Here is a 27,760-nt window from a genome sequence, read left to right as displayed (position 1 = left end):
CTCATCCTCTGTCCTCCCCTTCTCCTCCTGCCCCCAATCCCTCCCAGCATCAAAGTCTTTTCCGATGAGTCAACTCTTCTCAGGAGGTGGCCAAAGTACTGGAGTTTCAGCTTCAGCATCATTCTTTCCAAAGAAATCCCAGAGCTGATCTCCTTCAGAATGGACTGGTTGGATCTCCTTGCAGTCCAAGGGACACTCAAGAGTCTTCTCCAACACCACAGTTCAAAAGCATCAATTCTTTGGCACTCAGCCTTCTTCACAGTCCAACTCTCACATCCATATCTGACCACAGGAAAAACCATAGCCTTGACTAGACGAACCTTTGTTGGCAAAGTAATGTCTCTGCTTTTGAATATGCTATTTAGGTTGGTCATAACTTTCCTTCCAAGGAGTAAGCGTCTTTTAATTTCATGGCTGCAGTCACCATCTGCAGTGATTTCGGAGCCCAAAAAAATAAAGTCTGACACTGTTTCCACTGTTTCCCCATCTATTTCCCATGAAGTGATGGGACTGGATGCCATGATCTTCGTTTGCTGAATGTTGAGCTTTAAGCCAACTTTCTCACTCTCCACTTTGACTTTCATCAAGAGGCTTTTTAGTTCCTCTTCACTTTCTGCCATAAGGGTGGTGTCATCTGCATATCTGAGGTGATTGATATTTCTCCTGGCAATCTTGATTCCAGCTTGTGTTTCTTCCAGCCCAGCGTTTCTCATGATGTACTCTGCATAGAAGTTAAATAAGCAGGGTGACAGTATACAGCCTTGACATACTCCTTTTCCTATTTGGAACTAGTCTGTTGTTCCGTGTCCAGTTCTAACTGTTGCTTCCTGACCTGCATACAGATTTCTCAAGAGGCAGGTCAGGTGGTCTGGCATTCCCATCTCTTTCAGAATTTTCCACAGTTTATTGTGATCCACACAGTCAAACGCTTTGCCATAGTTAAGAAAGCAGAAATATATGTTTTTCTGGAACTCTTTTGCTTTTTCCATGATCCAGTGGATGTTGGCAATTTGATCTCTGGTTCCTCTGCCTTTTCTAAAACCAGCTTGAACATCAGGAAGTTCACGGTTCACATATTGCTGAAGCCTGGCTTGGAGAATTTTGAGCATTACTTTACTAGTGTGTGAGGTGAGTGCAATTGTGCGGTAGTTTGAGCATTCTTTGGCATTGCCTTTCTTTGGGATTGGAATGAAAAGTGACCTTTTCCAGTCCTGTGGCCACTGCTGAGTTTTCCAAATTTGCTGTCATATTGACTGCAGCACTTTCACCACATCATCTTTCAGGATTTGAAATAGCTCATCAGTACTCCCTAATCCTTCCAGCCCACCCCTAGTCCTAAACAACCACTAATCTATTTTCAGTCTCTATCTTGTTGTTGTTCAGTGGCTAAATGTGTCTGACTCTTTGCAACCCATGGACTGCAGCATGCCAGGCTTCCCCGTCTTTCACTATCTCCCAGTGTTTACTCAAACTCATGTCCATTGAGTCAGTGATGCCATCCAACCATCTCATCTTCTGTTGCCCCCTTCTCCTCCTGCCCTCTACTTTTGCCATCATCAGAGTCTTTTCCAATGAGTCAGCTCTTTGCATCGGGTAGCCAAAATATTGGAGCTTCAGCTTCAGCATCAGTCCTTCCAGTGAATATTCAGGGTTTATTTCCTTTAGGATTGACTAGTTTGATCTCCTTGCTGTCCAAGGGACTCTCAAGAGTCTTCTCCAACACCACAGTTCAGTTTTTCAGTGCTCAGCATTCTTTATAGTCCAACTCTCACATCTGTACATGACTACTGGAAAAACTACAGATTTGCCTCTTCTAGACTTTTCACATAAATCATCTCATATAAAATGTGTTCTTTTCTGAATGGCTTCTTTCACTTAGCGTAATGTTCTCAAGCTTTATCCACGTTGTCAGCATGTATTCGTGCTGCATTTCTTTTTACTGCCAAATAATATTCCGTGATCACATGTCTAATTTATTCATTCATCAATCTATGAACATTTGGGCTGTTTCTACTTTTGGATATTCTGAATAAAGAAGTTTTGAACATCTGTGTACAAGTTTTTGTGTGGCTATGTTTTGATTTGGGGAGAGAATATATCTAGGAGTGAAATTTCTGGGGGAGTCACATGGTAACTCTGTGTTTATCTTTTCGAGAAACTGACCAGCTGTTTTCCAAAGTTATATTCCAATCAGCAGTGTGTGAGGATTCTGCTTTCTCCCCATTCTCACCAGGGATTATTTTTTTATGACCTTTTTATTACAGGAATCAATAGTGGGTATGAAGTGATATCTTGTGGCTTTGATTTGCATTTCCCTAATGACTAGTGATGTTGAGAATCTTTCCATATACTTATTGACCATTTGTATATCTATTTGAAGAATTGTCTATCCAAATCCTTTGCACATGTTTAACTGGAACATATGTCTTTGTTATTGAATTTTAAGACTTCTTTATATATTCTAGATACAGATCCATTATCAAGTAAGTGACTTACAAGTATTTTTTTCCTCTATGAATTATCCCTTCACTTTGTTGATTGCACCCTTTGAAGCAACAAAGTGCTTAATTTTGGTGAAATTCAATTTATTTTTTTCATTTGTTGTTTATTATTTTGAAATTGTAAAGAGAGATGATTGTCTAATTCAAGGCTATAAAAATCTACATATACTTCTCACATTTAGATCTATAACCCATTTTGAGTTACTTTTTGTGTATGGTATAAGATAATGGCCTAACTTTTTATATATATATATATATATATATATATATATATATATATAGCATATTGATAATCAGTTGTCCTAGTATCATTTCTCGGAGAAGGTGGTGGCACCCCACTCCAGTACTCTTGCCTGGAAAATCCATGGACGGAGGAGCCTGGTAGGCTGCAGTCCATGGGGTCGCTAAAAGTCAGATACAACTGAGCAACCTCACTTTTACTTTTCACTTTCATGCATTGGAGAAGGAAATGGCAACCCACTCCAGTGTTCTTGCCTAGAGTATCCCAGGGATGGCGGAGCCTGGTGGGCTGCCGTCTATGGAGTCGCACAGAGTCGGACACGACTGAAGCGACTCAGCAGCAGTAGCAGCAGTATCATTTCTTAAAAAGACTAACGTTTCCCCCACTGAATTGTCCTGGCGCTCATGATGAAAATCAATGGACCAGAAATGTGGAGACTAGATTTTCAGTTCTATTCCACTGGTCTATTCATCTGTTCTTTTGCCAGTATCACGTTGTGTTAATTACTGTAGCTCTGTAAGAAGTTTGGAAATGGAGAAGTGTAAGTGCTACAACTCTGTTCTTTTTCAAGATCACCTTGGCCATTCTCATTGACTGGCCCTTGTATTTCCATATGAAGTTTAGAATTCATTTGTTCATATCTTTTAAAAAGTTTTATTGATTTAGTTATTTTTGGCTGTGCTGGGGCCTTGTTGCTGTGCAGGCTTTTCTCTAGTTGCAGTAAGTGAGGGCTACTCTGGTTGGCCGGCCTCTCGTTGCAGTGGCTTCTCTTGCAGTGGAGCATGGGATCTCGGGCTTGGGGCTTCCGTAGTTGTGGCACGTGGGCTCAGTAGCTGTGGCTCCCGAGCTCTGAAGCACAGTCTCGGTAGCTGTGGCCCACAGGCTTATTTGCTCCACCACATGTGGGATCTTCCAGACCAGGGATCGAATCTGTGTCTCCTGTATTGGCAGGTGGATTCTTTACTACTGAGCCACCAGGGAAGCTCTATTCATATTTTCAAAAATGAAAATCAAAACAAAACAAAAAAACCACAAGGGCATCTGAGATCTTAGGATTGTGATGAATCTGTAGATCAATTTTGGGAGTATTGCCATCTTAAAAGTAAAAAATCTTCCAATCAATGAACCCAGGATGTCTTTCTATCTATTTAAATATATACTCCTTTTGTTAAATTTATTCCTAAGTATTCTATCCTTCTTGATGCTATAAGTGGAATTATTTTCTTAATTTTATTTTTTACATTGATCATTGTTACTGTAGAGAAATACAATTCAATATAGACATACAATTTGTATATGTATATATATATTAGAGTTATACCTGCAATATCATTTATTAGTTCTATAGTATTTTTGTGGGTTCCTTGGGTTTTCTATATACAATATTACAACATTGGTAAATAGAGTATTATTTCTTCCTTCCAATCTGAATACTTTTTATTTCCTTTTCTTGCCTAACTACCCTTGCTTAAAACTTCATGTTGAAGAGAAGTGATAAGAATAAACATCTTTGTCTTGCTCTTGATCTTAGAGAAAGTTTTCTTTTTTTTTTGCCATTAAGTATAATGTTAGCTCTGAGTGTTGCATAGATATCTTTTTCAGGTTGAAATACTAAATACTGCTTCTACCCTCGTATGTTGACCGTTTTTGCCATGGAATGTGTTGGATTTTGTCAAATGCTTTTTCAGCATCTATTGAGATGATCATGTAGCTTATGTCCTTTATCCTATTCATGTAGTCTATGAATTAATTTGTTTTCAAGTGTTAAATCAAGCTTACATTCCTGGGATCGATCACACTTGGGAATGATCCCTTTTAAGTTGTTGGATCTGGTTTGCTAATATTTTATTGATGACTTTTATAAGATATACTGATCTGCTATTTCCTCCCTTTTTTCTTTCTTTCTTGTATTGTCTTTGGTTTCCACATCAGTGAAATACTGACCCTCATAGAATGAGTTGAAAATGTGACTTTCTCCTCTACTTTTAGAAAGACTGTATAAATGATTCATGTTAAGTATTCTTTAAACCCTTGGTGTAATTTGCCGTTGAAGCTAATTTAGGCCAGGGTTTTCCTTTGTAAGTAATTATTGGGGTGTTTTAGTTGTGTTGTAGGGTTTTTTTGTTTTGTTTTGTTTTTTAACTAATTCAATCTCTTGCTATAGGTCTATTCAGCTTTTCTAATTCTTTATGAGTTAGTTTTGGTAATTTGTGTCTTTCTGGAAATTTGTGCATCTCATTTAGACTATCTAACTATTTGACATACAATTGTTCATTGTATTTCTTTCTAATCCTTTATACTTCTGTAAGGTTGGTAATGATTTTCCCTCTTTCATTTTCATTTTAGTAATTTAAGTGTTCTCTCTTTTCCCTGCCTTGAACAGTCTAACTAAAGTTTCCTAATTTTCTTGCTCTTTAAAAAAAAAATTTGTTTTATTTTATTTTCTGTAATCCTTTTCTATTATTGTCCACTCTGTCTTTCTATTTCTTTTCTCTGTTTCCTTTTTTTCCCCCCTCCTTTTGTTTCCTTTGGGTTTAGTTTTCTCTTCTTTTTGAAGTTTCCAAAGTGAAAAGATAGAGCTTCCCTTGTGGCTCAGTGGTAAGAAAATTGCCTGCCAATGCAGGAAACATGGGTTTGATTCCTGGATCCAGAAGATCCCCTAGAGAGGGAAATAGCAACCCACTCCAGTATTCTTGCCTGGGAAATCCCATGGACAGAGGAGCCTGGAGGGCTACATTCTGAGGTTGCAGAGAGTTGGACACGACTTAGCAACTGAACAGCAGCAGCAAATAGGGTATTGATTTGAGATCTTCATTTTTGCATTTATTAATTTCCCTCTAAATACTACTGTAGTTGCATCCTTAGCTTTTGGTATGTTGTATTTTTATTTTCATTCACCTCAAAGTATTTTTAAATTCCTTGGTAAGTTTTTTTTTAAATTAGTTAATTTATTTTAAGTGGAGGAAAATTACTTTACAATATTGTGATGGTTTTTGCCATACATCAACATGAATCGGCCATGGATATACATGTGTCCCCCTCATCCTGAACCCCCATCCCACCTCCCTCCCCACCTTTGACCTAGTGTTTATTTAGGAGTTTGTTGTTTAATTTCCACGTGTTTAAGAATTTCCCAAATTGCTGTTTACTGCTTTCTAATTTCATTCGATTGTGGATAGAGCACATATTTTGTATAATGTCAGTCCTTCTAAATTTATTGTGGCTTGTCTTATGGCTTAGCATATGGTTATCATGGAAAATATTCCATGTGCACTTGGGAAGAATATGTATTCTGTGTTTTGCTGGATGGTGTGCTTTTTAGAAATCTGTTAAATTTGTTTCAAGCCATGCTTATCACCACTTGGTACTGTCAGACTTTAGAGTTTTTGCCAGTCTGATGATGTGAAGTAACATCTCAGTGATGCTTTAAATATCTGATTCTTCTCTGATTGATGGTCAGGTTGAACATTTCTCTCCTCATATTGTTATTAGTGTCTCAGGATTCCTCTCATGGGACACATGCATATCCATTGCCCTTTTTTTCTATCTTTTTATTTGTAACTTGCACTAATTCCATAAAATTCAAACAATATCCTACTTCAGTTCAGTTCAGTTCAGTCACTCAGTCGCGTCTGACTCTTTGAAACCCCATGAATCACAGCACTCCAGGCCTCCCTGTCCATCACCAACTCCTGGAGTTCAATCAAACTCGTGTCCATTGAGTTGGTGATGCCATCCAGCCATCTCATCCTCTGTCATCCCCTTCTCCTCCTGCCCCTAATCTCTCCCAGCATCAGGGTCTTTTGCAATGAGTCAGCTCTTCCCATGAGGTGGCCAAAGTACTGGAGTTTCAGCTTCAGCATCAGTCCTTCCAATGAACACCCAGGACTGATCTCCTTTATGATGGACTGGTTGGATCTCCTTGCAGTCCAAGGGACTCTCAAGAGTCTTCTCCAACACCACAGTTCAAAAGCATCAATTCTTTGGTAATCAGCCTTCTTCACAGTCCAACTCTCACATCCATACATGACTACTGGAAAAACCATAGCCTTGACTATACGGACCTTTGTTGGCAAAGTAATGTCTCTGCTTTTCAATATGCTATCTAGGTTGGTCATAACTTTCCTTCCAAGGAGTAAGCGTCTTTTAATTTCATGGCTGCAGTCACCATCTGCAGTGATTTTGGAGCCCAGAAAAATAAAGTCTCACACTGTTTCCCCATCTATTTCCCATGAAGTGATGGGACCAGATGCCATGATCTTCGTTTTCTGAATGTTGAGCTTTAAGCCAACTTTTTCACTCTCCTCTTTCACTTTCATCAAGAGGCTTTTGAGTTCCTCTTCACTTTCTGCCATAAGGGTGGTGTCATCTACATATCTGAGGTGATTGATATTTCTCCCGGCAATCTTGATTCCAGCTTGTGCTTCTTCCAGCCCAGCGTTTCTCATGATGTACTCTGCATAGAAGTTAAATAAGCAGGGTGATAATATACAGCCTTGATGTACTCCTTTTCCTATTTGGAACCAGTCTGTTGTTCCATGTCCAGTTCTAACCGTTGCTTCCTGACCTGCATATAGGTTTCTCAAGAGGCAGGTCAGGTGGTCTGGTATTCCCAACTCTTTCAGAATTTTCCACAGTTTATTGTGATCCACACAGTCAAAAGCTTTGCCATAGTCAAGAAAGCAGAAATAGATGTTTTTCTGGAACTCTCTTGCTTTTTCCATGATCCAGCAGATGCTGGCAATTTGATCTCTGGTTCCTCTGTCTTTTCTAAAACCAGCTTGAACATCTGGAAGTTCATGGTTCACGTATTGCTGAAGCCTGGCTTGGAAAATTTTGAGCATTACTTTACTAGCGTGTGAGATGAGTGCAAAATATCCTACTTAAATTTAGCCAAAAAAATTTTATGGTGCCATGTGCAAAATTATTTTTCTCCCATTGCCTAACACTCTCTTCCTCTAGTTGTCAATGTGCATTAGATATTTAGAATGATATTCCCCAAGTGTTGATCATGGTTATTCTAGATGATGGAATCTGGGAGATTTTTGTCTATGTTTTATTTGTTATTGTTTTTTATTTTATTATTTTAATGTTTTGTGTTCCTAGAGTTTGTATGTTTTTTGTCTTTTTCGGTGAACTTGCTGCTGCTGCTGCTGCTAAGTCGCTTCAGTCATGTCCGACTCCCTGCGACCCCATAGACGGCAGCCCACCAGGCTCCGCCATCCCTGGGATTCTCCAGGCAAGAACATGGAGTGGGTTGCCATTTCCTTCTCCAATGCATGAAAGGGAAAAGTGAAAGTGAAGTCGCTCAGTTGTGTCTGACTCTTAGGGACCCCACGGACTGCAGCCTACCAGGCTTTTCCATCCATGGGATTTTCCAAGCAAGAGTACTGGAGTGGGGTGCCATTGCCTTCTCCCTAAAAACTTTACCAATGATTAAAAATTCCTACCACATTTATGCCAGACAAGGACATCAAAGACATGATTTATAATCATGTCTCCAGAAACCAAATGCTTTCATCAAAGGTTTTAAAATCTGTGGCCAAAAGGAGAAGCTCCCACCCCATGAAGACCACCACTGGCCTTGGGCTTTCAAAAGCAGTCCAGGAAACATTAACTCTGAACATCTGGTCTTCAGAGTCTAGGAGGAAGCTGCTGTGGGTGATGAGATACTCTTCTGCAAAGAGATAGTTTGAGCAGAATCCCAAATACCTGTAGTTGTGCTGTGTGTGCTGTGCTTAGTCACTCAGTCATGTCCAGTTCTTTGCGACCCCATGGACTGTAGCCCTCCAGGCTCCTCTGTCCATGGGGATTCTCCAAGTAAGAATATTGGAGTGGGTTGCCGTGCCCTCCTCCAGAGAATCTTCCCAACCCAGGGATCGAACCCAGGTCTTCCACATTTCAGGCAGATTCTTTACCATCTGAGCCACCAGAGAAGCCCATGAATACTGGGGTGGGTAGCCTATCCCTTCTCCAGGGGATCTTCCCAACCCAGGAATTGAACTGGGGTCTCTTGCATTGTAGGCAGATTCTTTACTGCCTGAGCTACCAGGGAGATGTTACATGTGTTTAAAGCCTAGTTGAATAGGCATCCCTCTTTTGCTTTGCTATTGTTCATCTTTTCCATTAGGCTAGAAACTGCACAACAGCTGGGACTTGATCTGTCTCGTTTGTGTGCATAGACCAGTGCTATGCGCAGAGTGGACTCTCAATGAACACTTTTTGAGTGAATGAAGGGAGCCCAGATCTATCAGAAAAGGAGTGACAGATCCTTTTGTTTCCTCACATCACACTTGGGCATCAGCTGACCTTTGTGGCGGAAGTGGACTTGCTAGATGGAACTTGCTATAATAAGCAACTACTCAGTTAAGTGCTATCTCAAAGAGCACTTTGAATTGATCTGCCTGGAATTCCAGTGTTAAGAAGGATGAACACAATTGTTGGGCCTGACCTGACTTAACCCCTTAGTTCCAGTGAATCCACACATTCCTGAGTTTATCTTTCAGATAAACTAAGTAATCTGAGACATAGAGCCCATGGCAATGGTCTTGAATAAATGAATAATGCAACAAATTACAAAGTTCCTAAAAGAAAGTTTGAGGATATTTCCGTATTCTTTTGGGCTTTTCCAGCTTCTATTCATTGCATATGGTGGGTAACATTGGGGAGGGAGGAGGGTTAATATAAAATAATAATCATTTGTTCTGTTTTTCCTTTGCTCCTACCCTTCTCACTTTATTTTTCAAGAGAAAGAATGAAGAGGATAGGACTGGAGAGGTGGCAGATTTCTAATTAAATCACAATTTTTTTTTTCTAAAAGGAAATGGTAACACTGAAACCTTAAGTCAAACGAGTAGGGGGTATTAAAGATAAAATTACCACTCAGAAGTCAATGGAAATGTAGTTAGAGGCAATTATTGCATGTTCTCTTTGTTCTTTGTGAGCGAGGTGACCTTTAAAAATAAAATTGTTCTCGACTGTATTTTTTAAATCTTGTTTTCCATGATTCTGAGATTGCTTACAATTGTTATCTGTATATTTTTTATTTTTTAAAGTGAAAGTATTAGTTGCTTGGTCATGTCCTACTCTTTGCAACTCCATGGACTGTAGCCTGCCAGGCTCCTCTGTCCATGGGATTTCCCAGGCAAGAATATAAGAGTGAGTTGCCATTTCCTTCCCCATGTATATTTTTTACATCTTGAAATATACTGCTATAAATAATAATAACCAAATTTTCTTGGATTATTAACTTTTTCTTATATTTTAAAAATATTCATATTGTATATCTCACCATGAATAACAAATCATGAAATTGCCATAAAATGGAATATTATATAGCCATTAAATAGTATTTTTTAAGGAAACTTTAAGATAAAATGGTAATGTGCATTATGAAATCTATTAAAAAAAAGGATAGAAAACTGCATACAGAGAATGTTCTTGATTTGTGTTTTGTTTAAAATGATTGTGAGGTTATAAGTGATATTATGGTTGAGTTTTATTTTCTTTATTATATAACTATCTCTCTGTAATTTCCATATTCAGTTCAATAAATGTCACTCTTATAATCAGAAAAAATATTAAAATGCTCAGATATCTTTTCAATGGAATTTAATTTGTCTTAAAGTATCTTTAGAGGTATATAGGGAATAGATATAATTTTTCTATTTTAAAATGGATAAAATGGACATGCGAAGTGTCATGAAGTGCCTGCTTCTAATCTCATAACTCATGACAGAGAATTGGAATTTAAAAGAGAAGCCAACCTCTTGGAGTTGTATAAACTCCAGGGCTGGTCTCTCCTTGGAGCCTTTTGGTGGCTGTACTCTCAGGGACCAGCTTCCTCACTGCACCTGGAGGAGACCCTGAGGCCAAGGCAAGGCTTCACCTCCCTGAGTCACAGCCCTCACCAGCCTTTTGCCAAGGGAAGGGAAAAACCCTTAAATGTATCTCTGGATTAAATGTATCCTTAAATGTATCTCTGGATTACCACAATTTCCAAATAACTGGATCTTCTCGTTGAGATCACCTTAGATACAAATGCTAGCATCAGCAAAGGCCCATATTCCATGTTTTAAATTACTGGATGTCTAATTTTAGAATCATTGTGCTCTTTTTACCTTGAACACCTCTTAAGAACAGGTACTGTGTAAATTCTTTTCCAGAGGCTCCAAGGCAAATTCCTCATACAGAGATATAGTACTCATTAACTCATCAACCATCTGCCTTAGGACATTGTACCTTGAAGGCACTAGTTCATATTCAGACTTTGTGGACAGTAGATGCAGTATGCATTGTCTTATTACCATGTGACATGACTCATTCATCCCTGTAGGATCTCTGAATTTCCACTTGGAGATGCAATAAATCTTATGATTTGCTTTTCAAGTGGTTCTTGGTTCTTTTAAATTTTTTTTTAAGTCCCAAATGACAGCTATTTCTTTCTTTTTGTCATAGTTCTTGATTAAAAAATAGTAATGATAATTACCTGAGTTCACCTATGAAGACTTGGCTTTGGACTTACCTGGTAGTCCAATGGTTAAGAATCCACCTGCCAATGCAGGGGAAACAGGTTCTATCCCCGGTCAGGGAAGATTCCACATCCCAAGGGGCAACTAAGCCTATGAGCCACAACTACTGAGCCTGCGCTCTAGAGTCCTTGGGCCACAACTACTGAGCCCACTCACCGTAAGGAATGAAGCCCCACGTACTCTAAAGCCTGAGTGCTGCAACTACTGAAGCCCAAGCCCTAGAGCCCATGCTCTGCAACAAGCAAAGCCACTGCAATGAGAAGCCTGCATCCACAACTAGAGAAAGCCCAATAATGAAGACCCAGTACAGCCATAAATGCATTTATTTTTTTAAATGTAAAAATGCCATATATATATATATACACACATATACATTTTTAAAAATAAATGCATTCATGGCTGTACTGGGTCTTCATTATTGGGCTTTCTCTAGTTGTGGATGCAGGCTTCTCATTGCAGTGGCTTTGCTTGTTGCAGAGCATGGGCTCTAGGTCAGGAAGCAACAGTTAGAACTGGACATGGAACAACAGACTGGTTCCAAATAGGAAAAGGAGTTCGTCAAGGCTGTATATTGTCACCCTGTTTATTTAACTTCTATGCAGAGTACATTATGAGAAATGCTGGGCTGGAGGAAGCACAAGCTGGAATCAAGATTGCCGGGAGAAATATCAATAACTTCAGATATGCAGATGACACCACCCTTATGGCAGAAAGTGAAGAGGAACTCAAAAGCCTCTTGATGAAAGTGAAAGAGGAGAGTGAAAAAGTTGGCTTAAAGCTCAACATTCAGAAAACGAAGATCATGGCATCCGGTCCCATCACTTCATGGGAAATAGCTGAGGAAACAGTCTCAGACTTTATTTTTCTGGGCTCCAAAATCACTACAGATGGTGACTGCAGCCATGAAATTAAAAGACGCTTACTCCTTGGAAGGAAAGTTATGACCAACCTAAATAGCATATTCAAAAGCAGAGACATTACTTTGCCAACAAAGGTTCGTCTAGTCAAGGCTATGGTTTTTCCAGTGGTCATGTATGGATGTGAGAGTTGGACTGTGAAGAAGGCTGAGCGCCAAAGAATTGATGCTTTTGAACTGTGGTGTTGGAGAAGACTCTTGAGAGTCCCTTGGACTGCAAGGAGATCCAACCAGTCCATTCTGAAGGAGATCAGCCCTGGGATTTCTTTGGAAGGAATGATGCTAAAGCTGAAACTCCAGTACTTTGGCCACCTCATGCGAAGAGTTGATTCATTGGAAAAGACCCTGATGCTTGGAGGGATTGGGGACAGGAGGAGAAGGGGAGGACAGAGGATGAGATGGCTGGATGGCATCACTGACTCGATGGAGGTGAGTCTGAGTGAACTCCGGGAGTTGGTGATGGACAGGGAGGCCTGGCGTGCTGCGATTCATGGGTCGCAAACAGTCGGACACAACTGAGCGACTGATCTCATCTCATCTGATGGCTTTAACTGGTTACCAGTGAGACCCAGGCACTGATTTGCTTATTTTTTTTTAAATCTTGTTTGCTAATTCTAATGCTCAGCCAGGATTGACAGCAACTGATTTAACCTCTGAATCTTTGCTTCTATGACATATTTAGCATCTCTGATTTATCTGAGGTCAAGTCTTTGGTCAAGAATGTAACATGCAGGACTTCCTTGGTGGTCCAGTTGTTGAGACTCTGTTTCCATTTCAGGGGGGATGGGTTTGATCCCTGGTTGGAGAACTAAGATCCCTCAGGCACACTGTGTGGCTAATAAAAAAATAAAAATAAATAAAAATACTTAAAAAAAAGGCAACCTCCAATTAAAACACAGATCCCATGGGTAAAATTAGATTTAGGATTTTCCACATGGTTTCCAGAAACATACTGCAGCAACAATCAACTATTTTTGGATATTTTATAGTTGTCTAATGCCAATCAGGAGAGGCCTGTTTTCTTAAATCTATAGCTCAGTTTAGAGAGAATGACTTCTTTGCAATAGTGAGTCTTCCCAGTCCATGAACATTATTTATTCTTGCATTCATTTAGTTCTGGTATCAGTCAGGGTTCAATGGAGAGATAAAAACCAGACCAGACTTTGAATGGAAAAATTCTAATATAAAATTATTTTTACAACGAGTAAAAAGGTGACTATTCAGAATCTTGGATATGCCTCTAAGGGGTACAGAAGGAGCCACTGTAGAAAGGACCTATGACCTCTGGGGCAGAGGAATAGTAAATGTGAAGGTACTTGGAAACTTTTTATTTTTTATTTTATTTATGTGTTTATTTTTGGCTGGGCTGGGTCTTTGTTGCTGCGTGCAAGCTTTCTCTAGTCGCGGAGAGTGGTGGCTCACTCTCTAGCTGTGGTATGTGGGCTTCTCACTGCAGTGGCTTCTCTTGTTGAAGAGCATATGCTCCAGGGTGCATAGGCTTCAGTAATTGTGGCACATGGGCTCAGCAGTTGTGCACAGGTTTAGTTGCCCTGTGTCATCCTGGACCGGAGATTGAGCTTGAGTCTCCTGCATTGGCAGGCTGATTCTTAACCACTGGACCACAGAGAGAAGCCCAGATGCATGGAAACTTTAAAGAACCCACTGAAAGGGAATGGAGATTCAGACTTCTTTGGAGGTGTGGCTGCCATAGAAACATGCAGTCCACTAGTGATGGAGAAACAGGAGGGTGTGGACCACTGTTGAGTTGTAGGAAGGAGGAGGAAGCTGCTAGAGGCATGGGCTGAACAGCTGGTCTCGGGACTTCTGTTATGGTGTAGAAGTGGTGGTAATGGGTAACAATCACTCATTTCCAACTTTAGGGTGAAAATGATCAATATTTCACCAGATTTGTTTTCTTCATGTTTTTGGAGGCTGCAAGCAACACCCAGGGAAAATCACAATGTAGTTCTCCCCCAAAAAGGCAACATTTTATTACCAGTGGGGTATGATTTATGGTAAGAGGGGCAGCCTTAAAAAGGAAAACGAGGTTACCAAAGAAATCTCTGATCCCTGTGTTGAAAAAGGTAGGAATTTTGCCACTAACCCAGAAGCTCTTACCTCGAGGGCACTGGGGTTAATCGGTCCCCTCACCCCGACCCCCCAGCAAAAGGATCTAGAATCAGTACTACACCGCCCACCACCACTATTCCAAAGTGTGGGGATTTGATTTTCTGTACATTAAACATGATCCAGACTTGGCCAGATGGAGTTTTTCTGATTAGAATTTTCAGAGGAGCCAGGAGAGGCTGCTCTGTGTTAAAGCATGGCTGTGGATAGATGGATGTTGTGGCAGCAGAGGGAGAAACAAGAGTGGGCGAAGGAACAAGGAGATTTGAGACACTGTCCATTTGGCAAGAAAGAGGAGAGTAATGAGACAGTAATGCTTCAGAGGCTATAATATATTACTGATTGTAGATCAATATTGAAAGAGCCCTATCAGACAGAAACTTGTTTTGAAGAGGAAATTGGAACTTAACTGCTTCAGGACAGGATATGGTGGATAAAATAATTTTATGGCACCTTTTCAAATTTAGGCAAGTGCCTCTTTATTGGATTAAGAAACGAGATCTGAGCCAGGCTGAGGGAGCAGAAGAGAGCCTGCTGGGAGTTGGACCAGGCAACTGGAGGCTACTCCAAACTGCCTCAGACTCCCCACCCCCCACCTCCCCCCACCACCCCTCCACCCCTGTTATCTGCCCAAGCCTCACTCCAGCTCTGCTTCCAGTCCCCGGCCCCCACGCTACTGCCCTCTGTGTTCTTTTTCGAATGCTCCTCCATCGGCTGGCAGAAGGAAGAGAAATTTGAGGATGTTGGAGCCAAGATGCCCATGGAATGGAGCTGGGCATTGTCACCTAGCAGCTTGAGGAAACCCCACACAGGTGTGATGCCAGGTCCAGGAGACTGTCACTGAACAGACAGCAGGCTTCCCAGGAAAGAAGTGAAGGAGCCTTGTCCAAAGCCTGGGACCCCTGCAAGAGATTTTAATTGAATTTTACACTGACACCATCCAAGTCTTCCTTGAAGTGAAGTGAAGTGAAGTCACTCAGTCGTGTCCGACTCTTGCGACCCCATGGACTGTAGCCTATCAACGTCCTCTGTCCATGGGATACTTCAGGCAAGAATACTGGAGTGGGTTGCCATTTCCTTCTCCAGGGGATCTTCCCAACCCAGGGATTGAACCCAGGTCTCCCGCATTGCAGGCGGACGCTTTACTATCTGAGCCACCAGGGAAGCCCAAGACTTCCTTGAATTCTCTCAAATTCAAAATAATAGTTTTGTTTATGTGTGTGTATCTTTGTGTGTGTGTGCAGATATAGCTCCCTTGATGTGAAAAGAGGTCAAGATTTTTAAGATGAACCTGTATGAGTACCCAGTGCATCATGGAAAATTCTATTTTCAAAAAGCTGGCTCTTTAAATTGAATGTTTTGGATAACCCTCAGTTTTTGGTTTGGAAGCAAAACAGCTCTGTCCTTGAGTAGATGTTTTCAAGTGGTCCTAAAGCAAAGGAAACAGCATAGCGTGCTGGAAAGATAAGTGACTGGGGTCTCATTTTGACATTAAGCAGGTGGTCGGTGATACTAGGAAAAGCATATGCAGACTTGATTCCTCTGTAAAGGAGGAGAGCAGACCAGGTTATCTGTGGTGTAGAAGTCTCATTCCATAAGCTCAGTGTCCCTTGTAAAACTTAACTGCCTGTGAGTAAGATTTCTGTCCAGTGCAGAGCTCTACTCCCAACTCTAGTATCCCATGTTGCCTGAACACGGCTCCTGATTGTACTCAGTTCTGTTATAGACATTTCAGATACAGGGAAACAGACTTGAAGAAAAGTGTAAGGACTTGCTCAAGACCACCCAAGTTCCCAGCATTCTGTTTCTTTTTCTTTTTTTCGATTAGCCTATATTTCTTTTTTTTAATATATATTTATTTATTTTAATTGGAGGCTAATTACTTTACAATATTGTATTGGTTTTGCCATACATCAACATGAATCCACTACGGGTATATCTCTGTCCTCACCAACCCTCCTGCTTGACACCAGCTCTGCTGTGCATGTAAACAGGAGGTGGGGTTACGAGTTGCATAAATGGTACCGATTTTTCCTGGTGTGTGGGCGTCTCAGGTCAGGAAACAGGACTGCAACCCCATTCAAGCTGCTTGATGGTGCCTCCCTTTGAGGCACAGGGGCGGCAACTGAGAAGGCTGCTAAGAAAGGCAGAGCATGGCATCCAGCCCATAGACACCTGATATTCCTCCTAGGCTGCCCACCCCTCTTTCCACCATCCAAGGAACTGGAAACACTCAGCCTCCAGAAACCTCTAAGAAAGCAAGGTGATTTCACTCACACATATTTCTATGACATGGATGTCCAAACAGGAAGCCAAAGAAAACCAGCTTTTCAGTTTTTGTTTTTTTTTTAAAGGCAGCATGTGACCAGGAATGGATGAGACCAACACAACTGCTTTAATTCTAAATGTCTGCAGTCTGAGAAATCTACCATGCCTTGAGGTAACCTGATAGAACACCGCTTTCGCTCCTCAGAAATTAAGGTTTCTGTACTGTGCGTGGAATGCCAGCCTGCATTTAGAAGTCAATGCAAGACCTCGACTGACACTTCCATACCTGCCAGGAGCTGCTGATGGAAACCAGGTGGCCTGCTTTAAGCAGAATTCAATTACCCAGATGGCAGCTGTTTCTTTATTCAAAACTTTAACATCGCCTTTTTTTCCCCCATTATGAAAAAAACCAAAGGGGGAAGAGAATACATTGAGTTTGAGCACTTCTGGTTGATAAGTTTAAAGGCATGACAGGGAAGTGGATTCTTGCCCCCGCCACCCCCCACACCCCCTCTCCCTATCCCCTCACTCCCCAGCCCCAAGCTCCCTGCAGCTCTAGCCTGCAGCACCTTGTCTGGCAGACTTTTACCAGGAATGGGAGTGATGGTCCTGAAACCCAGCATTCTCTTGGGTCATTCTTAGGAAGAGAAAGAACTCTGGCTTGCCAATTAGAAACTACCTTAGCAGGTATTATCTTCCTTCCTCTCTTTCTCTTCCTCTCTCTCTTTCTCTCTTTCTGTGTGTGAAGGGGGAGGGAGGATGTAAAAAGGGAAAAAAAAAAAAACAAACCTATAATGGTTTTAAGTTACACTTGGACACAATGCTTTCTCTCTCTCCCCTTCCCGGTCCCCTGCCCACACCCCACACCCTCAACCAGAGAGGTTACCCTGTATCAGCCCCTGCAGTCCAGAACATGGATAGTCAAGCTTCTTATTCCGAAGATGACAATTTCTCAGTGAGGCCAGTGCTGTTGTGTTTCAGCGCAGGGTTTATTTCCCTAGTCCTCACCTGCAGTTTGGTGATAACTAGACCAGTTCAGACAGGTGGAGCGTTACCCAACCCTTTCTCACCAAGCTCCTGCATTCTGTACTGTGGTTTCTGCTACAAGCTGGCTGCATATCCCTAGACAGGCCCGCTGTTGGATACGGGAGGTTGCTGGGGCAAGAGGAAAACCAGCACAAAGCCGGTTCTGTTCTCACTCCCTCGTCCTCTAGACAAATTTTTGTGGATGTCCATCCTTCTTTGAACCTTGTTTCTTGCAGGCTGAGTAGGAATTTGAAATCAACAAGATCATTCCTTACACTGTTTGAACAGTTACAATGTGACAGGCAATGTTTCCTTAAGAGTATCATGTCAACTGATTCTCACAGCAGCAGCCCTGGTAATATGGTTACAGATAAAATAGGCTCCAAAGTTACATTTGAGGAAGGAAGACTCAAATTGAGCCACCTTTTAAGGTCAGGGATTTGTATCCTAACAGATTGCTAAAATTATGTCCAAATCCCAATTTTCCACCATATCTAGCAACTTGAAAGCCTCTGTTTGGGGGAAGGAGTAGATAATCGGGATCATGATGAGGATCAAGACATGCATGTAAATGCACAAAAAAGGAAGAAAAAAAGTAACATGCCATCTCAGAGCTAAACATGGATGTCCTGAGATTCTGAAGCCAATAATACGATCAGAAGAGCTTTGGTAAATGCACTGATTCTGAAAGCTTATCCCAGAGCTCTGGTTGTTGTTGTTGTTCAGTTGCTAAGTTGTGTCTGACTCTTTATGACCCCATGAACTGCAGCATGCAAGGCTTCCCTGTCCTTCACTATCTCCTGAAGCTTGCTCAAACTCATGTCTAATGAGTTGGTGATGCCATCTTACCATCTCATCCTCTGTCATCCCCTTCTCCTCCTGCCTTCAATCTTTCCCAGGATCAGGGTCTTTTCCAGTGAGTCAGCCAAGGTATTGGAGCTTCAGCTTCAACATCAGTCCTTCCAATGAATATTCAGGTATGATTTCCTTTAGGATTGACTGGTTTGATCTCCTTGCTGTCCAAAGGACTCTCAAGAATCTTCTCTAGGACCACAATTTAAAAGCATCTGTTCTTCAGCACTCAGCCTTCTTTGTGGTCCAACTCTCACATCCGTACATGACTCCTGGAAAAACCATAGCTTTGACTACTGTTTTTTTAATGGACATTTGTCAGCAAAATGATGTCTATGTTTTTTAATATACTGTCTAGCTTTCTCGTAGCTTTTCCAAGAAGCAAGCAAATACTACCACGGAAATCTTTCCAAAGCACAAATCTGATCATGACACCTCCCTGCTTAAAACCCTGCAGTGTCTCCCTATGGCCTACAGGATAAAGTCCAAGCCCTTAGAATAGTACCGAAGTCCTCCACAATCGACCCTGCTCACCTCTCCAGGCTTATTTCCTGCTGTGTTCTTTCTCTCTCACACACACACACAACCTATGCTCTTGTGATTTTAAACTCCTGGCCAGTCGTCCCCAATAGATTAAGTTTATTTAGGTGCCAAGGGTCTTACTCATGCAGCTGCTTTTGCTTACAACCACCCCACAGTACACAAGCACACACACGAGTACGCACGCGTGCGCACACACACACACACACACACATGCACTCACGTGCACTCACAAGAGGCTCCACTTTATGAACTCCCATCTGTCTTTCAAGATCCAGCCAGGGAAGCCCTTTCAGCTCCACAGGCAGAACTGACTACTTCTTCCTTCATGTCCCCATGATATGCTACATAGATACAACACCTCTCACTGTGTTACTAATATCTCTTTACATGCCTTACTTTATGCCAGATGGTGAACTATTTGAGGGTAGAAAATATGTCTTAGTTGTCGTTATATGCCAGCATCAAGCATGATGTTAGGCTCAGAGTAGATCCCCAGTAATGGCTACTTTGGGTTTTGGGGTTTGTTTGGAGGTTTTAAATTTAATTTTTGTTTGTTTGTTTGTTTTGGCATGAGTTAGCTCTTACTTCTGTTAAACAATGGAGAGTGCCAGAGGTAGGGGTGGGAGAAGGGATGAAAGAGAGGGAACTTCTCTAGCGGGCTTATCAGTAAGAGTCCACATGTAGAGGTTACCCATCAACCAAATGGCAGTCTCCAGAGTAAAACCTAAGCTGTTAAAAATGAATTGAGCTGGTTACTATTTTTGTACCTGACCTACTTTGGGGTTACTTTCTTCAAAAACTCCCAGACTTTTGTAAATGGACCAAACCACTTTTTGATGATTCTGTATTCTCTCCTATTATGGTGATTTCTCACTTCAGTGAAGGGAAAATCTGCAAAGTCCCTGAAACCCCATTTTAGTGCAAAGGGATCTAAGGAAGAGTGCTGTTCTCAGTGGAACCAGCCTTCACAGAACTTTCTCAATTGTTTTTCCATGGAAGGTTTTAAGGCCAAGAATAGCAGATCTATCCACCCCAATGGCAGCCCTCATTTCCTCAGTGCTCATGGCTGTTTTCCCCTGAGAACAAGGAGGGTTCCACGACAGTTTGCTCCTGCTGCCTCTCCTCGTGCCTCCAGCTTGCCCGTGCTGGCTTGTAAGCCTGCCTGAAGCCATGTCTATGCTGCCTGGACGCAGATAGGACTCTGGCAATAGAATACTTTTAGTTACAGACCCTCTGTTTGTTGCCATTTAATTTTTGTTTGCAATGCCCCATGGTGGTTGATTTGTAGAGAACAAAATATGCATTTTTACATGCCAGGATATTGTAACATTTAATACTGTTTTGATACTATTATCACAATAATAATCCCCGGGGTGAAGGGAGTAGCAGTGTGTTGGAAAGTGCTAGAAAAGAAGACCGAGCTGACTCTGAATTGAGGCCACGGTGTAAAACACTTGGGGGGGACAACTAAAGAGTCCTTTATAATTGTTTTCTTTACAAAGACAGCTATTAACAAGAGCAAATTGTTTAAGTGGCAGTTGTAATAAAGGAGGGCTTCCTAGGTGGCTCAGATGGTAAAGAATCTACCTGCAACGCAGGAGACCGGGGTTTGATACCTAGGTCGGGAAGATCCCCTGGGGAAGGGACTGGCAACCCACTCCAGTATTCTTGCCTGGAGAATCCCAGGGACGGGGGAGCCTGGTTCCTAGTTCCCTAACCAGGGATCAAACCCAGGCCCTCTACATTAGGAGCATGGAGACTTAGCCACTGGACCACCAGGGAAGTCCCCAGAACTGTGCTTTTAAAGCAATGGGTATTACATCTGCTGCTAGATGGGGACAAGCAGATTTGCAGTGGTAGGATAGATATTGGCTAGGAGAAACTTTGAAATTGTGAGAAGAACTGGCTTTAATGCAGTAAATATTGTAACTTTTATTGCAGTAACAGTGGCAGCTAAGTGGCTTCCTGGAGTACCAAGGAAATGGTTAAAAATAAAGATGCATGCCTAAGATTGTTTCCATGATAACTCTAGTGCAAGCTGGACCAAAGACTTCTATCTTTCCAGTTTCCGAGCTCATTGATCTCCCAAGTGTTTGCGTCCAATGGAAAATGCTAACTTTGTTGTAGGTTCCAACTCTTTTTCTAAAGCCCTTAATTGCAATGGCATGTTTATTCATTTCAGCAAGTACTTACTCAAAGTGCTAGCACTCTTGGCTCAAAATACTGACTTGCATCATGTTTTTCAGACGTCTCCTGACTACTCACAATGACTGGGCCAACACTCTGTGGTTGTGTCAAATCCTCCTCGAAGCCATCCACATTTGGCAGCCTTGGGGGCTGTAAATGCTGAGTCTCTGGTTCCATCAGTTTAATTGTTTCCCAAGCTAGAAGCTTAATTAGAGCTGATAGTATAAGAGGTAGATAGAATAGAGAGACAGAATTTGTCCCCACATTCTCTTCTGGAAGTTTCTTTATCCTCAGCACTGCTCTGAGAGTTTGAAAAGATGCCCAATAGTTCTGCCAATGTTCAGGGACTGTCCAGTTCCAATCACTCCCTGATCCTCAGTTTCTTCACATAAAATGAGAGGAATGTTTGCTTTCCAAGGTTCCATTCAGAAAGCTCTCCCAAGAGGGGAAAGAGGCCTGTCCCCCAAAATGGTATTTCCCTCTTTGGTCACCCACATCCCAAGGCATCTGTGACTTCTGCACCTCAGTTTTGTCCACAATGTCTCTTTGTCTTAATTTTATAGGCATGCTCAGGGCTCCATTGTACAATCCAGCAGGGATTCTTTTCATCACTCTTTCCCATAAAAAGTTTTCAGCTCCAGCTTCCTTACCATATTTTTTTCCCTTCACCTCTTAAGATTTGTCCTCAACACCTGACGATAAACTTTATCCCTAAAAACACTCCTGAGAATTGCCCAAAAGTGCCTGGACCGTAACACTTGGCTGAGCACTTATAGAAACATCAACATTAGAGGAACAGTAGCAACAACATAACTTGTCTGATATTCTGAAATGTTTTTGTCAAATTATGTGTCTTTCAACAGGACTGGAATTAAAAAATGGATTATCAAATGACTTGAAAATGGAATGGGATACACCTTGAGAAGTGGGATTAGGTGGGTGAAAACAGGGGTGAGGGAGTGTTTGTTGATCTATAGCAAACATTTTTATAAAATGTTCTCAGACTCAATGATTCACAGTAGACTGATGAAGAGTAGAAATAGGCAAAAGAGGCTTTCGCTGGGGTCTTCTTGGTTATAAAAGAGGAGAAGCACATGGAACCCCTCTGTTCTTGTGAGGACAGCCCTGTTGAAAGCAATTAGTATCCTTCCACCAAAAATTTCCTGGTCCCATGCTCAGAGACCAAATTTTACAAGTAGGAAGACGGTTCCCATCTTACAATTTTGAGACCAGGCTCCTCCATCACTTGCTGAGTGGCCTTGTTTTGAGAAAATCCTCAAACCTCCTGTTTCCCACTCTGTAAAATGCAGCTAAAGCCCTTTGCCTTCCAGACTTGTGAGAATCCCAGGGAGGATTTTATATGTAAAAGTGCTATAAAGTGGAGCAAAAGTAAATTTCAGATTTTAATACTTCTTCCTTTTATGCCTTTTCCCCAGTCTAGAATATAGCTAGAACTTTGAGGTCCTCTTGAAAGGACCTTCAGCAATCTTCAGCTGCCAAATAAACTGCTGAAAAGGCCAAGGGATTTTTAAATAAATGTCTGATCTTTCAGGGTTATGTTGTTGAATGAAAATTTAAAAAGTGATAATTTTAGTTAGTTAGGGTGGAAAAGGTGATCCACCAGCAGGAGAAACCTACATTGTTTAGAATTTTGCTTTCTACATTTTGTTGTTCCTGCTGTGCTTTTTCCGCTCCGAGCAGGGCCCAAGGGATAATTCATCTCAAACAAGCTGAGAGATCTTTAGTAAGCAAAATCCTCCTACAGGTTAGCAGTAATGGGGGATATAGTGCATGAAAATAAAGCATTTTCTAGACCTTTAGAGGCAGAGCCCTGATAACACTTGATAAATTCCTTCTGTTGAATTAGCAGCATTGGGAACTCTGTTCTGGATTTGGGGGTTCTTTCCCCAGCAGGCATGAATTTGAATTTACAGTTCCTCTGCTCTTCATGGCCTGCGCTGATTTAACCAAGCCTGAAGGTCGCTGGAGAAGGCACCAGTCCTGAACAATGCATTCTTGGGCAAGAGGAAAGAAACAGTTTCTTCTAAGAAGGAACAAGACTTACTCTAATGGCCTAACAACTAACACAGATGCTAGTTTTTTCCCCCTTCGATTTTCTTCCTTCCCTCCCTTCTTCCCAGTTTCTTTCAAGGCTTCACCTCTTTATTTTTTCATGTTAAATTAATAGTTGAAATTAACAGGGCCAGTTTTAGCTTGCTTAGGAAGTTAATGTTTTCCCTGTCTGTTGTCAGAATTCCCAGAGACATGGAGTGACTCTCTCCTGCAAACCTTGTGCTTTCCCAGAGCATGCTTGACTTCCTGAAAACATTGTTAATAAAACCTTGCTTTTTAACTCCAGGAAACCTTCATCCATTGCAGCCTCTGCAGAAGCTGTAATGGGAGGAATGCCACACAGCGCAGCCAGGCCAGGGCCCTCTGGGGGGTTTCTGGGCTCCTCACCACACTCTGGGCCCAGATCCCTCAGAGAAGCAAAGGCTGAGGTGAGAGAGGCCCTGCTGGCCAGGAGACAGACCCTCAAACATCTTCCCCTCCGCGGAGTCCCTTTTGCTAAAGATATGCATTCCCTTAGGTTTCAGGTGTCCCTCCCCCGTTAAAGTGAATCCCCAAACAGGACAAAGAGTTTATATTCACACAGCAACATGAATGAGTTAATCGCAGGCCCTCTGGATTATTATTTGGGGGTGTTGAAGCAAAGGAGGGGGAGGGCGCTTGGGACCTCTGGCAACGCCAGCCCAGGCCCTGTGGGATATAGACAACGGGGATCCCAAGACCATAGGAGGCATTCGTGAGAGCACCGAGAGGCTGGCCCTAGAGCCTGGTCGGGGAAGCCATCCGCAGGTAGGCGCAGGGCCTGGGGTCTGCAGGGACGCGCAGTACCTCCTTCAAGCGCTGGCTACAGCCTCTCCGGACTCCCCACCTCAACCTGGTGTTTCCTTTAGCCCCACAGGAGCTCCCTGATTCCCAGAAAAGCCCCTCCGCGCGACGATTCTGTCCCGGGTCCTCGGAGATTCGGGGGCCCAATTCCAGGAACACCCCCGCACCCACTGCGGACCTTGCGCGCGCTCCAAAGCGGGCCGGTCACGAGGGACGCGGGAGCTGCATGGCCGCCGAATCCCCGCTGCCCAGCCAGCCGGGGCGCCCCGCAGAGGCACGGTCTCGGCCGCCCGGGACGTGGGCACGCGCGCCCCACGCCCCGGCGCCCTCCTGCCTGGAGCCCTGGCCGGTCGCAGCCGGCACGGCCCCGGCCTGGGGGTGGGGTTGGGGCGGGGGGCGGAGCCAGGCCCGTGGTCGGTGTCAGGTTGCTCCGGTAACGGTGACGTGCCTGGCGTGGGCGGGGCTAGTACGCAGGTTGCATATTTTAGGAAGTGAGGAGGAGGCGCGGGCTTGAGCTGCGGCGGGGTCTGGGGCTCAGAGCAGCGGCGGGAGGAGGCGGACACGTGGCAGCAGCAGCAGTAGCAGCCCCGGCGGCGGCGGCGGCAGAAGGCATCGGCCCGAGCCGCCTGCCGTCTTCCCTCCTTCCCGCCTTGCGGCAGCCCTAGCTCCTTCCTCTTCGCTCCCCCGGCCGCGCTTGCTTGGCCGGGAGCCGCTCTCTTCTTTTCTCTCTCATTCTCTGAACAGAAGGACCCGGCTCGGGGCGCACACCACCGCAGCTATGGGGAAGGGGGTGAGTGTCGGGCGAGCCAGGGGAGGGGCGCGGGGAGCCCTGGTCGGGAGGCGGAGGAATGGGAGGAAGTCTGGAGGGCGACCGCAGCCGGCGGGAGGCGGAGGAGGAGGAAGCGGCGCTGCGCGGAACGGGTTGGCAGAGCGGCGAGGCTTAAAAGGCGACGCACTTTGGAAATGGAGGGAGTGCGGTAATGAGGGGCGGACGGGGAAAGAGAGCGCCGAGGGGCCGGAGCGCGGCAGCCCCGGGCGGAGCGCAGACCCTGAGGGTCTGCGGGCCCCCGAGGCCGAGCGCGCCCGGGGTCTGAGGCTCCTGGAGGCGGCGCTTGGGAGCCGCCGGCTCTGGAGGAGAAGGAGGGAGCACGGCAGCCGGGCGGCCCTCGCCGGGAGCGGGCCGCCGGCGGCATCCCCAGCCCGCTCCTTCCCTCCCTCCTTCCGCCCGCCCTCACCTCGCGTCTCTCGCCTTCCTTTCTCCCTCCGCCCTTCTCGCCGGGAGGAAAGGCGTGCTCCTCCCCTTCCCCTGTGGGCGCTCTGCCCGGCCGGTTCCCGGGCTGCGGTTCCCGCCGCGGCTCCGGCCCGGGCCCTAGGGGGCGTGCTATGCGGGGCCGGCCTTGGGGTCCTAGACTCCTCCTGGAGGCGCCAGGGTTTATCCAGTTGTCCGCAGAGGCGGCCGCCCTCCCCCAAAGGGTAAAAAAAAAACAAAAACTGGCTTCCCCTTAGTGTGGAGCCGGTCGGGCGGGCTGGTGCCAGAAAGGGTGTGCCTTCGCTCTAGGATGGCCTTGAAGGTATACTTTTGAGAGCTTTGATGGGCCACTTTCCATAAACACGGGATGCACTCGGGGCAGCTTGAGCAACAGGAGTGGTCATCTTGATGGTGGGGAGGGTGAATGTAGATTTTTTTGGAATAGCCTGGAAGGAGCACGGGCTGATCCACCGGTGTCTCCGGATACTATAAATACGAAAAAAGGAAGGGAAGCGAGGACAGTACAGGTTAGGAGTGTCTACGCACGGAAGAGAGATTCTAGAAGGAACGAATCTCCTCCCCGGGCAGGAGAGAGTAGCACTGTGGGATTACCAGAACGACGGCTGGTTCCTGCATTTTTGTAACTCAGTTAACTTATAGGCCCGAGGCCAAAGTCCAGTCGAGAAAAGTTTATACAAAATGACGATCAGAAGTATCAATTGATGGGATAAAATGACCAGGTCGTGAGAATACCGGTAGGAGAGCATCCCCTCCATTGTGTCCAGGGCTTGCACGCTGTCCGGCGCTTAGTAGGACTTTGAAGGGTCTGAGGGCTCCTCCGTGTGGAGTGAGTGATGGGGGAAGAGGGAGGGTTCATTCTTTGGGTACTCTAAATGGATTTTGAAGGAGGTCATTGAAAGGTTTGGACCTGGTGGAGAAGGGAAGGAGAAGTGGGAATGCACAGCTTGAATCTTTAAAAAGCGTAAGATGTGGAGGGCTGCTGGCTCAGGTCAAGTAGCTGAAGAGAACTGAGCGCCAGCCTCTGTCCTCGGGGGTGCAGACTGGGTTAGTGGCCTGTGCTGGTACACACCGTCAAACCCTAGGTCATTCCAGTAAACAGGCTCTTAAAAGCTCATTTCTATGTCTCTTCTTCAGAAAAAGAGTTGATTTCTGGAGCCACACGTTACTGATTGCAGGACTGTGGAGCCTTCTAGATATGTACCCGAGCTTGGCGTAGGAAGGTGAAGGGATTTGCTCAAGGTCAAATGGTTGGTTCGTGACACACCAGATGTCCCTGATTTGTGAACAGCCTGTAGTGTCCAAGCCTAATGCTCCTTAACAATGACTTATATGCAGAACTCTAAAGTTATTTTTCAGATGAAACTGGGGTGTTTGTTATGTTGGATTAGTGAAAGATGTTTCAGTAAATTATGTCCATAGACCTGTATGTCCCTTGGGTAACCACACACTTGCACAGTAGTGGTAAAGATAACAGCGTACCTGGGCTGTGGAGGTTCAACCTTTATGTCTTATGGATTCTAATAACATGTCTAGGGGCTAGCAAACCCAAAGTTGGAATTGTAACTGGTTAACACAGGCTGATATTGCTGCTTATCTGCTGGGTTGTCATTAGTATTTTGAGTACTCTGATGAATTGAACATTAGGGAGGGGGTGTGTGTTTGTGTTGTGGTGGTGGTGGGGTGTGTGTGTGTGTGTGTGTGTTCTGGTGGTGGTGGTGGTGGTGGTGGTGGTAATTCTCCTGGGATAAAATAACTGCTTTTGTCCCTAGTGACTTATTCTGATAGTCCAAATGTTCAGAAGGATATTTTATGCTGAAATGCTGGGATTTTTCCACATGGGGATTAAAATGTGGGTGGAGTGGTGACTAAAGCCCTGCTGATAATTGGTTAACCAGGAAGCCTGTGCTGGCAGCTAATTTTTAAGGTCATTGTTCATTTCTTCCCCTCCTCTTCCCACTACTGTTGGGGGCCCAGGTTTTGACTGTATTTCAGGTGATTTTAGTTCTCCTTAAAAAATCGATCTCCTTTGGGTAATGAAATGAAAGAACCAGCTCCTGCTGAATCATTCTTGGATGAAATAGGATTTTGTCCCTTTTTTTTTTCATACTGGCTGCTTTTGCCAGTGACTTGGCTTAAATCCGCAGCTCGGCCTACCACCCACAATTCTTTAGCCAACCAAAGATACACAAGAAACTTTCTTTTTCTCAAGTTTACAGAAGACCAGGGTGGGGAGGAGGGATGTCACCAGGCCTTTCACCGCAGTTCTCCATTGTTAGAGCATTAACTTAGTTACCTGGAAAAGAAACCATAGTTTATAGCTTATGGGTAGAGATGTAAAGAGGAGCTGGGGAGAAGGTGCAGGTGGAGGTTACACAAGGTATACACGTGTCAGCAGAAACCCTG

General features: G+C 43.8%; 1 protein-coding gene and 1 long non-coding RNA gene across 3 annotated transcripts in view; one reads left to right on the top strand and one right to left on the bottom strand.

Annotated features, from left to right (window-relative positions):
- Positions 1–14,630: 14,630 nt before the first annotated feature.
- LOC132344852 (uncharacterized) lies at positions 14,631–24,443 on the bottom strand. The gene is made up of 2 exons (XR_009493882.1): positions 18,460–24,443; positions 14,631–15,218 (listed from the first exon to the last, which is right to left on the bottom strand). It is a non-coding gene; the product is annotated as an uncharacterized lncRNA (long non-coding RNA).
- A 177-nt stretch (positions 24,444–24,620) lies between these two features.
- Positions 24,621–27,760, top strand: part of ATP1A1 (ATPase Na+/K+ transporting subunit alpha 1) — a 32,330-nt gene continuing 29,190 nt past the window's right edge. Inside the window, 1 exon segment of one of the 2 annotated variants that reach the window (NM_001076798.1) lies at positions 24,621–24,877. In NM_001076798.1, the coding sequence (NP_001070266.1) occupies positions 24,866–24,877 (12 nt within the window). In that variant the 5' untranslated portion in view covers positions 24,621–24,865. 2 annotated transcript variants of the gene reach the window in all.

This window comes from Bos taurus, chromosome 3 (assembly GCF_002263795.3).
Source record: "Bos taurus isolate L1 Dominette 01449 registration number 42190680 breed Hereford chromosome 3, ARS-UCD2.0, whole genome shotgun sequence".
Taxonomy (NCBI): Eukaryota; Metazoa; Chordata; class Mammalia; order Artiodactyla; family Bovidae; genus Bos; species Bos taurus.
Note: the sequence above shows the minus strand (reverse complement) of the source record. Positions and strands in the feature narration are given on the sequence as shown.